The sequence below is a fragment of the Silene latifolia genome, chromosome 1 (genome assembly GCF_048544455.1).
Source record: "Silene latifolia isolate original U9 population chromosome 1, ASM4854445v1, whole genome shotgun sequence".
In the NCBI taxonomy this organism is placed as follows: Eukaryota; Viridiplantae; Streptophyta; class Magnoliopsida; order Caryophyllales; family Caryophyllaceae; genus Silene; species Silene latifolia.
The window spans coordinates 82,668,740-82,683,666 of record NC_133526.1 but is presented as its reverse complement, the minus strand read 5'-3'; the positions used below and the strand labels follow the sequence as shown (position 1 = coordinate 82,683,666).

At 34.7% G+C, this 14,927-nt stretch overlaps 5 protein-coding genes across 5 annotated transcripts; all 5 read right to left on the bottom strand.

The window, feature by feature from the left end:
- Window positions 1-681: 681 nt before the first annotated feature.
- On the bottom strand, window positions 682-1,521 carry LOC141649464 (glutathione S-transferase T3-like). Its single transcript, XM_074458157.1, has one exon. The coding sequence runs from the start codon at window positions 1,519-1,521 to the stop codon at window positions 682-684; it is 840 nt and encodes a 279-aa protein (XP_074314258.1).
- A 2,316-nt stretch (window positions 1,522-3,837) lies between these two features.
- Window positions 3,838-4,677, bottom strand: LOC141649460 (glutathione S-transferase T3-like). The gene has a single exon (XM_074458152.1). The coding sequence runs from the start codon at window positions 4,675-4,677 to the stop codon at window positions 3,838-3,840; it is 840 nt and encodes a 279-aa protein (XP_074314253.1).
- A 2,326-nt stretch (window positions 4,678-7,003) lies between these two features.
- On the bottom strand, window positions 7,004-7,843 carry LOC141649456 (glutathione S-transferase T3-like). The gene has a single exon (XM_074458147.1). It carries the CDS (start codon window positions 7,841-7,843, stop codon window positions 7,004-7,006), a length of 840 nt encoding a protein of 279 aa, XP_074314248.1.
- Window positions 7,844-10,330: 2,487 nt separating this feature from the next.
- LOC141649453 (glutathione S-transferase T3-like) lies at window positions 10,331-10,993 on the bottom strand. The gene has a single exon (XM_074458143.1). The coding sequence runs from the start codon at window positions 10,991-10,993 to the stop codon at window positions 10,331-10,333; it is 663 nt and encodes a 220-aa protein (XP_074314244.1).
- Window positions 10,994-13,473: 2,480 nt separating this feature from the next.
- LOC141649448 (glutathione S-transferase T3-like) lies at window positions 13,474-14,136 on the bottom strand. The gene has a single exon (XM_074458140.1). It carries the CDS (start codon window positions 14,134-14,136, stop codon window positions 13,474-13,476), a length of 663 nt encoding a protein of 220 aa, XP_074314241.1.
- Window positions 14,137-14,927: the final 791 nt, after the last annotated feature.

The following is a 14,927-nucleotide window of genomic DNA, read 5'->3' as shown; positions in this document are numbered from 1 at the left end:
TGTTTTTCCTTGCGCAGTGTCGCTCTTCTAAGTGATCTTGTTTTGAGTTTCATAGATTTTTCTTACTTAATTCATTTGCATGTTTCGGGTCATCATAATAAATGTTTTGAACTCATGGTAAAGTTCAGATTTTAAAGTTGTTATTTATCATGCTACTGATCTACAAATTCATTGACTAATTTAGGATTTTTGATATTGATTTTTGTGTGAAATTGGCTGAAATTCAATGATGTGTTGAATATTTTTTGGGCTTTCTTTACCTAATTAATCTCTACGTTTCTGGGTCATAACTCATAATATATGTTCTGAATTCATGGTAATGTTAAACTTTTGATGGTGTTATTAATCATGCAATTGATCTGGTTCACTAATTTAGGACCTTTGATATTGTGTTGAAGATTTGTTATTTTTTTTTTTTTTTTTTTTTACCTAATTACTTTTGTGTTGTAGGGTTCTAGTGGAGGACTTGGCCAAGTATTTTTTCGAAAAAAGGCCGTTAAAGCCTCTGTTTTGACCTCCGAAGTTTTTCTATCTATATTATGTTCATTCAATTTTGCGAACTTTTGCATAAATTGTCTAAAACAAATCAAAGCTTTTATTATTACGAACTACTAATTAAATGGACGTAATCTATGCTTAACCCTGCGTAATAATTCAGAAAATCGACTAATTAAACAAAAATCATTCTATTCCGTACTTAGCCCTAATAATGTTGCACACTTGTTCATGATCCTTTCTTGCCCGATCATCCATATTTGAAGTGTCCTTGGTTAGAATTTCAAAATCCGATATACGGATGCGTTCCTCCCATAACGAAAATTTCTTTGTTTGTAACTCTTTATACTCTCCAAATGAGTTCACAAAGTCTTCACTGCCCTTCTTCTTAGAGCCCCTACCTTTCGATGCCGCTTTAGATGCCTTCTGACCTATTGGACGTTTCTCCGATATTTCTTCTACATTGGTACCTTCATCGATGTTTGTAGACGGTGTGGCTGTCATCGAATTTTTTTGTCTCTTTGATGCACCGCTGTTTTTATTCCTATTTGCAAATTCCTCCCATTTTGGTTGGTGTCGAAGAATTTCCCAAGAATGCAAATATGGGAATGTCTTCTGTTGGCCATTCTTGTGACGAGTACTCCATAGTTGATTAGCCATGTTCTTCAAAGATTCTTCATTATGACCACTAGGATGACTCTCTTTAATTTGTATATAGCATCCGTTGAACTTCGATACTTCGACGCTCATCTTAAACCAATGATTAGAAGCCTTTGGAATGTCGATTGGATCACCGCCTTTCCTCCATTCGTTGTAGTAGTCAACAATTCTTTGCCAATAACTATTGTAAGATTGATGATTACCGGTGGCACCGTCATTTGAAATTGTTAACCAACTTTTGCATAGATCCTCATCTTTTGTTTGGCTCCACTTAAATTTGCCTTTCATGTTTGATGATTCTACGATTTGAACTTCATCCTCTTCTTCAACTTCATGTTGACGAGTTTGAGACTCGGTACCCGACATCGGCGTTGAACTATCTTGGTTAGAAAAGCCACACAAGTATATAGGACTATAGGAGTTATATGTAGATTTTGGTTGTTTGTAGATATAGGACTATAGGAGTTATATATAGCATTGGATCATCAGCAACATAAATAATATTCCTCACTTAATTCAATGTCTCTATTCGAGAGACTGTCTCCTCTAAGAATTGTGATCAACAGATTTTTTTTTTTTTTTTTTATCACACTTCAATATAGAAAAACGAAAATGTCGAACCATAACAAGTTCAATTCATACCAGAAATGTAAGTGTTACTGTCAGTGATCAAGCTTTTGCTGCTGTTGTATGATCAGCAAAGTAAGCCAAATTCTCGAACTAAGCATTTAGATATAGTATGCTCGAACTAAGCATTTAGCGTCGGCGATACAATTCGATACATCAAGCAATTTGAGTTATACGTAGGTTTTGATTAAAATGCAAATCAAATAATAAGAATAAATAAAAAATTAATAGAGCTAATTTCCTATTGGTTGTTTGGTAAATGTGGGGCCATCTAAGCAAGTAGCTTAATGAAGCTACTAGCTTAAGCCAAGCTAATATATACATCCTTCTCCAATGGTGTAGCAACTAGCTTGCAATTTTATGAAATTGCAAGCAAGTCCCTAAGCTACACCATTGGACTTGCTCTTAATAAACTTGTGCAAGTGGCATTATTCATACGACCATAGAGATAAAACATTAAGAAAATCACAAATTTTCATTTAAGAGTGACATCTCCGTCCAAACCAGGAGTTCCGCCCTCACGAATGAACAAATTCCATGTTTGGGAAATAAGTTTCGATAAAAATTCCCAAGATTATCATTTGATTAAACCCGGATTACCTTTGGAAGCTCCGTCTCGTATTCGATAAAGGCAATCAGTATCACCCGATAAAATTCCGGTATCACTCTCTAACTATATATCTTACTCAAGCCAATTGTTTTTTTAGGGTTTCGATTGATCGGGAATTGTGTATGTGATTGATTGCTTGAGGTTTAGGCTAGATTGATTTAGTATTATGGTTTGATTTGATTGGAGTGATTGTTGATTTGTGTAATTTATCTATGGTAATTTGATTGGAAGTAGCTGAAAATGATGTTAATGTAAGGGATTCCAATTGCTAGAATTCCAATTGTTGTTTTTTAGGGTTTGTAAATGATTATGTTTCTTCTATTGATTGATTACTTAATCGTGATTGAATGTATGTGAGTAGTATTTTATTCAAATAGTATGATTCCTGTCACTTGATGCATTTCTCGACACAATTTTCACCTTGGGTTTGCTAACACAAAGGAGGTCTGCGTATGTCCGACCTCCCCGCCCGCAATTTTACATGAGCCATTGAGGCACTATGTTTATGTTGTCGTTATTGTTGTTGGTATGATTCCAGTGAATGGGTGGGAGGACTAGGTTTGGATATGAATGATGTTTTTTCGGTTATTTGTTTTGAGTGAAGTCGTCTTGGGGACCATTAGTTGATGAGCTGATTAGTGGTTAATGAAGCTTACAAATATGGTCGCATAATCTAACCAAATTGATTGGGTTGATTTTTTGCCCCTATTAAGAGTCTCATGGATACCCTTTCATACTAACACAACTCAAAAACTCTCTCGTTTAGACGTGTTTTTCCTTGCGTGTCGCTCTTCTAAGTGATCTTGTTTTGAGTTTCATAGATTTTTCTTACTTAATTCATTTGCATGTTTTCGGGTCATAATAAATGTTTTGAACTCATGGTAAAGTTCAGATTTTAAAGTTGTTATTTATCATGCTACTGATCTACAAATTCATTGACTAATTTAGGATTTTTGATATTGATTTTTGTGTGAAATTGGCTGAAATTCAATGATGTGTTGAATATTTTTTGGGCTTTCTTTACCTAATTAATCTCTACGTTTCTGGGTCATAACTCATAATATATGTTCTGAATTCATGGTAATGTTAAACTTTTGATGGTGTTATTAATCATGCAATTGATCTGGTTCACTAATTTAGGACCTTTGATATTGTGTTGAAGATTTGTTATTTTTTTTTTTTTTTTTTTTTACCTAATTACTTTTGTGTTGTAGGGTTCTAGTGGAGGACTTGGCCAAGTATTTTTTCGAAAAAAGGCCGTTAAAGCCTCTGTTTTGACCTCCGAAGTTTTTCTATCTATATTATGTTCATTCAATTTTGCGAACTTTTGCATAAATTGTCTAAAACAAATCAAAGCTTTTATTATTACGAACTACTAATTAAATGGACGTAATCTATGCTTAACCCTGCGTAATAATTCAGAAAATCGACTAATTAAACAAAAATCATTCTATTCCGTACTTAGCCCTAATAATGTTGCACACTTGTTCATGATCCTTTCTTGCCCGATCATCCATATTTGAAGTGTCCTTGGTTAGAATTTCAAAATCCGATATACGGATGCGTTCCTCCCATAACGAAAATTTCTTTGTTTGTAACTCTTTATACTCTCCAAATGAGTTCACAAAGTCTTCACTGCCCTTCTTCTTAGAGCCCCTACCTTTCGATGCCGCTTTAGATGCCTTCTGACCTATTGGACGTTTCTCCGATATTTCTTCTACATTGGTACCTTCATCGATGTTTGTAGACGGTGTGGCTGTCATCGAATTTTTTTGTCTCTTTGATGCACCGCTGTTTTTATTCCTATTTGCAAATTCCTCCCATTTTGGTTGGTGTCGAAGAATTTCCCAAGAATGCAAATATGGGAATGTCTTCTGTTGGCCATTCTTGTGACGAGTACTCCATAGTTGATTAGCCATGTTCTTCAAAGATTCTTCATTATGACCACTAGGATGACTCTCTTTAATTTGTATATAGCATCCGTTGAACTTCGATACTTCGACGCTCATCTTAAACCAATGATTAGAAGCCTTTGGAATGTCGATTGGATCACCGCCTTTCCTCCATTCGTTGTAGTAGTCAACAATTCTTTGCCAATAACTATTGTAAGATTGATGATTACCGGTGGCACCGTCATTTGAAATTGTTAACCAACTTTTGCATAGATCCTCATCTTTTGTTTGGCTCCACTTAAATTTGCCTTTCATGTTTGATGATTCTACGATTTGAACTTCATCCTCTTCTTCAACTTCATGTTGACGAGTTTGAGACTCTGCACCCGACATCGGCGTTGAACTATCTTGGTTAGAAAAGCCACACAAGTATATAGGACTATAGGAGTTATATGTAGATTTTGGTTGTTTGTAGATATAGGACTATAGGAGTTATATATAGCATTGGATCATCAACAACATAAATAATATTCCTCACTTAATTCAATGTCTCTATTCGAGAGACTGTCTCCTCTAAGAATTGTGATCACATGATTTTTTTTTTTTTTTTTTTATCACACTTCAATATAGAAAAACGAAAATGTCGAACCATAACAAGTTCAATTCATACCAGAAATGTAAGTGTTATCACAAGTGATCAAGCTTTTTTTTGCCGTTGTTGTATGATCAAAGCAAAGTAAGCCAAATTCTCGAACTAAGCATTTAGATATAGTATGCTCGAACTAAGCATTTAGCGTCGGCGATACAATTCGATACATCAAGCAATTTGAGTTATACGTAGGTTTTGATTAAAATGCAAATCAAATAATAAGAATAAATAAAAAATTAATAGAGCTAATTTCCTATTGGTTGTTTGGTAAATGTGGGGCCATCTAAGCAAGTAGCTTAATGAAGCTACTAGCTTAAGCCAAGCTAATATATACATCCTTCTCCAATGGTGTAGCAACTAGCTTGCAATTTTATGAAATTGCAAGCAAGTCCCTAAGCTACACCATTGGACTTGCTCTTAATAAACTTGTGCAAGTGGCATTATTCATACGACCATAGAGATAAAACATTAAGAAAATCACAAATTTTCATTTAAGAGTGACATCTCCGTCCAAACCAGGAGTTCCGCCCTCACGAATGAACAAATTCCACAGGGCTGGAAATAAGTTTCGATAAAAATTCCCAGTATCATTTCGATTAAACCCGGATTACCTTTGGAAGCTCCGTCTGTATTCAGTAAAGGCAACTGTATCACCTGATAAAATTCCCGGTATCACTCTCTAACTATATATCTTACTCAAGCCAATTGTTTTTTTAGGGTTTCTTGATTGATCAGGAATTGTGTATGTGATTGATTGCTTGAGGTTTAGGCTAGATTGATTTAGTATTATGGTTTGATTTGATTGGAGTGATTGTTGATTTGTGTAATTTATCTATGGTAATTTGATTGGAAGTAGCTGAAAATGATGTTAATGTAAGGGATTCCAATTGCTAGAATTCCAATTGTTGTTTTTTAGGGTTTGTAAATGATTATGTTTCTTTCTGATTGATTGATTACGAATCGTGATTGAATGTATGTGAGTAGTATTTTATTCAAATAGTATGATTCTGTCACTTGATGCATTTCTCGACACAATTTTCACCTTGGGTTTGCTAACACAAAGGAGGTGCGTATGTCTGACCTCCCTGCCCTGCAATTTTACATGAGCCATTGAGGCACTATGTTTATGTTGTCGTTATTGTTGTTGGTATGATTCCAGTGAATGGGTGGGAGGACTAGGTTTGGATATGAATGATGTTTTTTCGGTTATTTGTTTTGAGTGAAGTCGTCTTGGGGACCATTAGTTGATGAGCTGATTAGTGGTTAATGAAGCTTACAAATATGGCTGCATAATCTAACCAAATTGATTGGGTTGATTTTGCCCCTATTACGAGTCTACTGGATACCCTTTCATACTAACACAACTCAAAAACTCTCTCGTTTAGACGTGTTTTTCCTTGCAGTGTACTGCTCTTCTAAGTGATCTTGTTTTGAGTTTCATAGATTTTTCTTACTTAATTCATTTGCATGTTTCTGGGTCATAATAAATGTTTTGAACTCATGGTAAAGTTCAGATTTTAAAGTTGTTATTTATCATGCTACTGATCTACAAATTCATTGACTAATTTAGGATTTTTGATATTGATTTTTGTGTGAAATTGGCTGAAATTCAATGATGTGTTGAATATTTTTTGGGCTTTCTTTACCTAATTAATTAATCTCTACGTTTCGGGTCATAACTCATAATATATGTTCTGAATTCATGGTAATGTTAAACTTTTGATGGTGTTATTAATCATGCAATTGATCTGGTTCACTAATTTAGGACCTTTGATATTGTGTTGAAGATTTGTTATTTTTTTTTATTTTTTTTTTTACCTAATTACTTTTGTGTTGTAGGGTTCTAGTGGAGGACTTGGCCAAGTATTTTTTCGAAAAAAGGCCGTTAAAGCCTCTGTTTTGACCTCCGAAGTTTTTCTATCTATATTATGTTCATTCAATTTTGCGAACTTTTGCATAAATTGTCTAAAACAAATCAAAGCTTTTATTATTACGAACTACTAATTAAATGGACGTAATCTATGCTTAACCCTGCGTAATAATTCAGAAAATCGACTAATTAAACAGAAATCATTCTATTCCGTACTTAGCCCTAATAATGTTGCACACTTGTTCATGATCCTTTCTTGCCCGATCATCCATATTTGAAGTGTCCTTGGTTAGAATTTCAAAATCCGATATACGGATGCGTTCCTCCCATAACGAAAATTTCTTTGTTTGTAACTCTTTATACTCTCCAAATGAGTTCACAAAGTCTTCACTGCCCTTCTTCTTAGAGCCCCTACCTTTCGATGCCGCTTTAGATGCCTTCTGACCTATTGGACGTTTCTCCGATATTTCTTCTACATTGGTACCTTCATCGATGTTTGTAGACGGTGTGGCTGTCATCGAATTTTTTTGTCTCTTTGATGCACCGCTGTTTTTATTCCTATTTGCAAATTCCTCCCATTTTGGTTGGTGTCGAAGAATTTCCCAAGAATGCAAATATGGGAATGTCTTCTGTTGGCCATTCTTGTGACGAGTACTCCATAGTTGATTAGCCATGTTCTTCAAAGATTCTTCATTATGACCACTAGGATGACTCTCTTTAATTTGTATATAGCATCCGTTGAACTTCGATACTTCGACGCTCATCTTAAACCAATGATTAGAAGCCTTTGGAATGTCGATTGGATCACCGCCTTTCCTCCATTCGTTGTAGTAGTCAACAATTCTTTGCCAATAACTATTGTAAGATTGATGATTACCGGTGGCACCGTCATTTGAAATTGTTAACCAACTTTTGCATAGATCCTCATCTTTTGTTTGGCTCCACTTAAATTTGCCTTTCATGTTTGATGATTCTACGATTTGAACTTCATCCTCTTCTTCAACTTCATGTTGACGAGTTTGAGACTCGGTACCCGACATCGGCGTTGAACTATCTTGGTTAGAAAAGCCACACAAGTATATAGGACTATAGGAGTTATATGTAGATTTTGGTTGTTTGTAGATATAGGACTATAGGAGTTATATATAGCATTGGATCATCAACAACATAAATAATATTCCTCACTTAATTCAATGTCTCTATTCGAGAGACTGTCTCCTCTAAGAATTGTGATCATGATTTTTTTTTTTTTTTTTTATCACACTTCAATATAGAAAAACGAAAATGTCGAACCATAACAAGTTCAATTCATACCAGAAATGTAAGTGTTCTTGTCGGTGATCAAGCTTTTTTTTCTTTGTTGTATGATCAGCAAAGTAAGCCAAATTCTCGAACTAAGCATTTAGATATAGTATGCTCGAACTAAGCATTTAGCGTCGGCGATACAATTCGATACATCAAGCAATTTGAGTTATACGTAGGTTTTGATTAAAATGCAAATCAAATAATAAGAATAAATAAAAAATTAATAGAGCTAATTTCCTATTGGTTGTTTGGTAAATGTGGGGCCATCTAAGCAAGTAGCTTAATGAAGCTACTAGCTTAAGCCAAGCTAATATATACATCCTTCTCCAATGGTGTAGCAACTAGCTTGCAATTTTATGAAATTGCAAGCAAGTCCCTAAGCTACACCATTGGACTTGCTCTTAATAAACTTGTGCAAGTGGCATTATTCATACGACCATAGAGATAAAACATTAAGAAAATCACAAATTTTCATTTAAGAGTGACATCTCCGTCCAAACCAGGAGTTCCGCCCTCACGAATGAACAAATTCTGGGTGGAAATAAGTTTCGATAAAAATTCCCAGTATCATTTCGATTAAACCCGGATTACCTTTGGAAGCTCCGTCGTATTGATAAAGGCAATCTGTATCACCCGATAAAATTCCGGTATCACTCTCTAACTATATATCTTACTCAAGCCAATTGTTTTTTAGGGTTTCGATTGATCGGGAATTGTGTATGTGATTGATTGCTTGAGGTTTAGGCTAGATTGATTTAGTATTATGGTTTGATTTGATTGGAGTGATTGTTGATTTGTGTAATTTATCTATGGTAATTTGATTGGAAGTAGCTGAAAATGATGTTAATGTAAGGGATTCCAATTGCTAGAATTCCAATTGTTGTTTTTTAGGGTTTGTAAATGATTATGTTTCTTCTCTTTTGATTGATTACGAATCGTGATTGAATGTATGTGAGTAGTATTTTATTCAAATAGTATGATTCTGTCACTTGATGCATTTCTCGACACAATTTTCACCTTGGGTTTGCTAACACAAAGGAGGGCTGCGTATGTCGACCTCCCCCCTGCAATTTTACATGAGCCATTGAGGCACTATGTTTATGTTGTCGTTATTGTTGTTGGTATGATTCCAGTGAATGGGTGGGAGGACTAGGTTTGGATATGAATGATGTTTTTTCGGTTATTTGTTTTGAGTGAAGTCGTCTTGGGGACCATTAGTTGATGAGCTGATTAGTGGTTAATGAAGCTTACAAATATGGCTGCATAATCTAACCAAATTGATTGGGTTGATTTTGCCCCTATTAGAGTCTCTTTTGGATACCCTTTCATACTAACACAACTCAAAAACTCTCTCGTTTAGACGTGTTTTTCCTTGCGCAGTGTCTTTGCTCTTCTAAGTGATCTTGTTTTGAGTTTCATAGATTTTTCTTACTTAATTCATTTGCATGTTTCTGGGTCATAATAAATGTTTTGAACTCATGGTAAAGTTCAGATTTTAAAGTTGTTATTTATCATGCTCTTGATCTACAAATTCATTGACTAATTTAGGATTTTTGATATTGATTTTTGTGTGAAATTGGCTGAAATTCAATGATGTGTTGAATATTTTTTGGGCTTTCTTTACCTAATTAATCTCTACGTTTCTGGGTCATAACTCATAATATATGTTCTGAATTCATGGTAATGTTAAACTTTTGATGGTGTTATTAATCATGCAATTGATCTGGTTCACTAATTTAGGACCTTTGATATTGTGTTGAAGATTTGTTATTTTTTTTTTTTTTTTTTTTTTACCTAATTACTTTTGTGTTGTAGGGTTCTAGTGGAGGACTTGGCCAAGTATTTTTTCGAAAAAAGGCCGTTAAAGCCTCTGTTTTGACCTCCGAAGTTTTTCTATCTATATTATGTTCATTCAATTTTGCGAACTTTTGCATAAATTGTCTAAAACAAATCAAAGCTTTTATTATTACGAACTACTAATTAAATGGACGTAATCTATGCTTAACCCTGCGTAATAATTCAGAAAATCGACTAATTAAACAGAAATCATTCTATTCCGTACTTAGCCCTAATAATGTTGCACACTTGTTCATGATCCTTTCTTGCCCGATCATCCATATTTGAAGTGTCCTTGGTTAGAATTTCAAAATCCGATATACGGATGCGTTCCTCCCATAACGAAAATTTCTTTGTTTGTAACTCTTTATACTCTCCAAATGAGTTCACAAAGTCTTCTTGCCCTTCTTCTTAGAGCCCCTACCTTTCGATGCCGCTTTAGATGCCTTCTGACCTATTGGACGTTTCTCCGATATTTCTTCTACATTGGTACCTTCATCGATGTTTGTAGACGGTGTGGTTGTCATCGAATTTTTTTGTCTCTTTGATGCACATTTGTTTTTATTCCTATTTGCAAATTCCTCCCATTTTGGTTGGTGTCGAAGAATTTCCCAAGAATGCAAATATGGGAATGTCTTCTGTTGGCCATTCTTGTGACGAGTACTCCATAGTTGATTAGCCATGTTCTTCAAAGATTCTTCATTATGACCACTAGGATGACTCTCTTTAATTTGTATATAGCATCCGTTGAACTTCGATACTTCGACGCTCATCTTAAACCAATGATTAGAAGCCTTTGGAATGTCGATTGGATCACCGCCTTTCCTCCATTCGTTGTAGTAGTCAACAATTCTTTGCCAATAACTATTGTAAGATTGATGATTACCGGTGGCACCGTCATTTGAAATTGTTAACCAACTTTTGCATAGATCCTCATCTTTTGTTTGGCTCCACTTAAATTTGCCTTTCATGTTTGATGATTCTACGATTTGAACTTCATCCTCTTCTTCAACTTCATGTTGACGAGTTTGAGACTCGGTACCCGACATCGGCGTTGAACTATCTTGGTTAGAAAAGCCACACAAGTATATAGGACTATAGGAGTTATATGTAGATTTTGGTTGTTTGTAGATATAGGACTATAGGAGTTATATATAGCATTGGATCATCAGCAACATAAATAATATTCCTCACTTAATTCAATGTCTCTATTCGAGAGACTGTCTCCTCTAAGAATTGTGATCATGATTTTTTTTTTTTTTTTTATCACACTTCAATATAGAAAAACGAAAATGTCGAACCATAACAAGTTCAATTCATACCAGAAATGTAAGTGTTTCTTGTCGGTGATCAAGCTTTTTCTTTCTTTGTTGTATGATCAGCAAAGTAAGCCAAATTCTCGAACTAAGCATTTAGATATAGTATGCTCGAACTAAGCATTTAGCGTCGGCGATACAATTCGATACATCAAGCAATTTGAGTTATACGTAGGTTTTGATTAAAATGCAAATCAAATAATAAGAATAAATAAAAAATTAATAGAGCTAATTTCCTATTGGTTGTTTGGTAAATGTGGGGCCATCTAAGCAAGTAGCTTAATGAAGCTACTAGCTTAAGCCAAGCTAATATATACATCCTTCTCCAATGGTGTAGCAACTAGCTTGCAATTTTATGAAATTGCAAGCAAGTCCCTAAGCTACACCATTGGACTTGCTCTTAATAAACTTGTGCAAGTGGCATTATTCATACGACCATAGAGATAAAACATTAAGAAAATCACAAATTTTCATTTAAGAGTGACATCTCCGTCCAAACCAGGAGTTCCGCCCTCACGAATGAACAAATTCCACGAAAGTGGAAATAAGTTTCGATAAAAATTCCCGAGTATCATTTCGATTAAACCCGGATTACCTTTGGAAGCTCCGTCGTATTGATAAAGGCAATGTATCACGATAAAATTCCGGTATCACTCTCTAACTATATATCTTACTCAAGCCAATTGTTTTTTTAGGGTTTCGATTGATCGGGAATTGTGTATGTGATTGATTGCTTGAGGTTTAGGCTAGATTGATTTAGTATTATGGTTTGATTTGATTGGAGTGATTGTTGATTTGTGTAATTTATCTATGGTAATTTGATTGGAAGTATTTGAAAATGATGTTAATGTAAGGGATTCCAATTGCTAGAATTCCAATTGTTGTTTTTTAGGGTTTGTAAATGATTATGTTTCTTCTCTTTGATTGATTACGAATCGTGATTGAATGTATGTGAGTAGTATTTTATTCAAATAGTATGATTCTGTCACTTGATGCATTTCTCGACACAATTTTCACCTTGGGTTTGCTAACACAAAGGAGGTGCGTATGTCGACCTCCCCGCCTGCAATTTTACATGAGCCATTGAGGCACTATGTTTATGTTGTCGTTATTGTTGTTGGTATGATTCCAGTGAATGGGTGGGAGGACTAGGTTTGGATATGAATGATGTTTTTTCGGTTATTTGTTTTGAGTGAAGTCGTCTTGGGGACCATTAGTTGATGAGCTGATTAGTGGTTAATGAAGCTTACAAATATGGCTGCATAATCTAACCAAATTGATTGGGTTGATTTTGCCCCTATTAGAGTCTCTTTGGATACCCTTTCATACTAACACAACTCAAAAACTCTCTCGTTTAGACGTGTTTTCCTTGCGTGTCTTTGCTCTTCTAAGTGATCTTGTTTTGAGTTTCATAGATTTTTCTTACTTAATTCATTTGCATGTTTTCGGGTCATAATAAATGTTTTGAACTCATGGTAAAGTTGATTTTAAAGTTGTTATTTATCATGCTCTTGATCTACAAATTCATTGACTAATTTAGGATTTTTGATATTGATTTTTGTGTGAAATTGGCTGAAATTCAATGATGTGTTGAATATTTTTTGGGCTTTCTTTACCTAATTAATCTCTACGTTTCTGGGTCATAACTCATAATATATGTTCTGAATTCATGGTAATGTTAAACTTTTGATGGTGTTATTAATCATGCAATTGATCTGGTTCACTAATTTAGGACCTTTGATATTGTGTTGAAGATTTGTTATTTTTTTTTTTTTTTTTTTTTTACCTAATTACTTTTGTGTTGTAGGGTTCTAGTGGAGGACTTGGCCAAGTATTTTTTTCGAAAAAAGCGTTAAAGCCTCTGTTTTGACCTCCGAAGTTTTTCTATCTATATTATGTTCATTCAATTTTGCGAACTTTTGCATAAATTGTCTAAAACAAATCAAAGCTTTTATTATTACGAACTACTAATTAAATGGACGTAATCTATGCTTAACCCTGCGTAATAATTCAGAAAATCGACTAATTAAACAAAAATCATTCTATTCCGTACTTAGCCCTAATAATGTTGCACACTTGTTCATGATCCTTTCTTGCCCGATCATCCATATTTGAAGTGTCCTTGGTTAGAATTTCAAAATCCGATATACGGATGCGTTCCTCCCATAACGAAAATTTCTTTGTTTGTAACTCTTTATACTCTCCAAATGAGTTCACAAAGTCTTCTTGCCCTTCTTCTTAGAGCCCCTACCTTTCGATGCCGCTTTAGATGCCTTCTGACCTATTGGACGTTTCTCCGATATTTCTTCTACATTGGTACCTTCATCGATGTTTGTAGACGGTGTGGCTGTCATCGAATTTTTTTGTCTCTTTGATGCACCGCTGTTTTTATTCCTATTTGCAAATTCCTCCCATTTTGGTTGGTGTCGAAGAATTTCCCAAGAATGCAAATATGGGAATGTCTTCTGTTGGCCATTCTTGTGACGAGTACTCCATAGTTGATTAGCCATGTTCTTCAAAGATTCTTCATTATGACCACTAGGATGACTCTCTTTAATTTGTATATAGCATCCGTTGAACTTCGATACTTCGACGCTCATCTTAAACCAATGATTAGAAGCCTTTGGAATGTCGATTGGATCACCGCCTTTCCTCCATTCGTTGTAGTAGTCAACAATTCTTTGCCAATAACTATTGTAAGATTGATGATTATCGGTGGCACCGTCATTTGAAATTGTTAACCAACTTTTGCATAGATCCTCATCTTTTGTTTGGCTCCACTTAAATTTGCCTTTCATGTTTGATGATTCTACGATTTGAACTTCATCCTCTTCTTCAACTTCATGTTGACGAGTTTGAGACTCGGTACCCGACATCGGCGTTGAACTATCTTGGTTAGAAAAGCCACACAAGTATATAGGACTATAGGAGTTATATGTAGATTTTGGTTGTTTGTAGATATAGGACTATAGGAGTTATATATAGCATTGGATCATCAGCAACATAAATAATATTCCTCACTTAATTCAATGTCTCTATTCGAGAGACTGTCTCCTCTAAGAATTGTGATCAACAGATTTTTTTTTTTTTTTTTTTTATCACACTTCAATATAGAAAAACGAAAATGTCGAACCATAACAAGTTCAATTCATACCAGAAATGTAAGTGTTACTGTCAGTGATCAAGCTTTTGCTGCTGTTGTATGATCAGCAAAGTAAGCCAAATTCTCGAACTAAGCATTTAGATATAGTATGCTCGAACTAAGCATTTAGCGTCGGCGATACAATTCGATACATCAAGCAATTTGAGTTATACGTAGGTTTTGATTAAAATGCAAATCAAATAATAAGAATAAATAAAAAATTAATAGAGCTAATTTCCTATTGGTTGTTTGGTAAATGTGGGGCCATCTAAGCAAGTAGCTTAATGAAGCTACTAGCTTAAGCCAAGCTAATATATACATCCTTCTCCAATGGTGTAGCAACTAGCTTGCAATTTTATGAAATTGCAAGCAAGTCCCTAAGCTACACCATTGGACTTGCTCTTAATAAACTTGTGCAAGTGGCATTATTCATACGACCATAGAGATAAAACATTAAGAAAATCACAAATTTTCATTTAAGAGTGACATCTCCGTCCAAACCAGGAGTTAAAGCCCTCACGAATG

Bases quoted from the DNA above. Each gene is read 5' to 3' on its own strand.
- LOC141649464 (XM_074458157.1), bottom strand. From the start codon at position 1,521: ATGTCGGGTACCGAGTCTCAAACTCGTCAACATGAAGTTGAAGAAGAG.
- LOC141649460 (XM_074458152.1), bottom strand. From the start codon at position 4,677: ATGTCGGGTGCAGAGTCTCAAACTCGTCAACATGAAGTTGAAGAAGAG.
- LOC141649456 (XM_074458147.1), bottom strand. From the start codon at position 7,843: ATGTCGGGTACCGAGTCTCAAACTCGTCAACATGAAGTTGAAGAAGAG.
- LOC141649453 (XM_074458143.1), bottom strand. From the start codon at position 10,993: ATGTCGGGTACCGAGTCTCAAACTCGTCAACATGAAGTTGAAGAAGAG.
- LOC141649448 (XM_074458140.1), bottom strand. From the start codon at position 14,136: ATGTCGGGTACCGAGTCTCAAACTCGTCAACATGAAGTTGAAGAAGAG.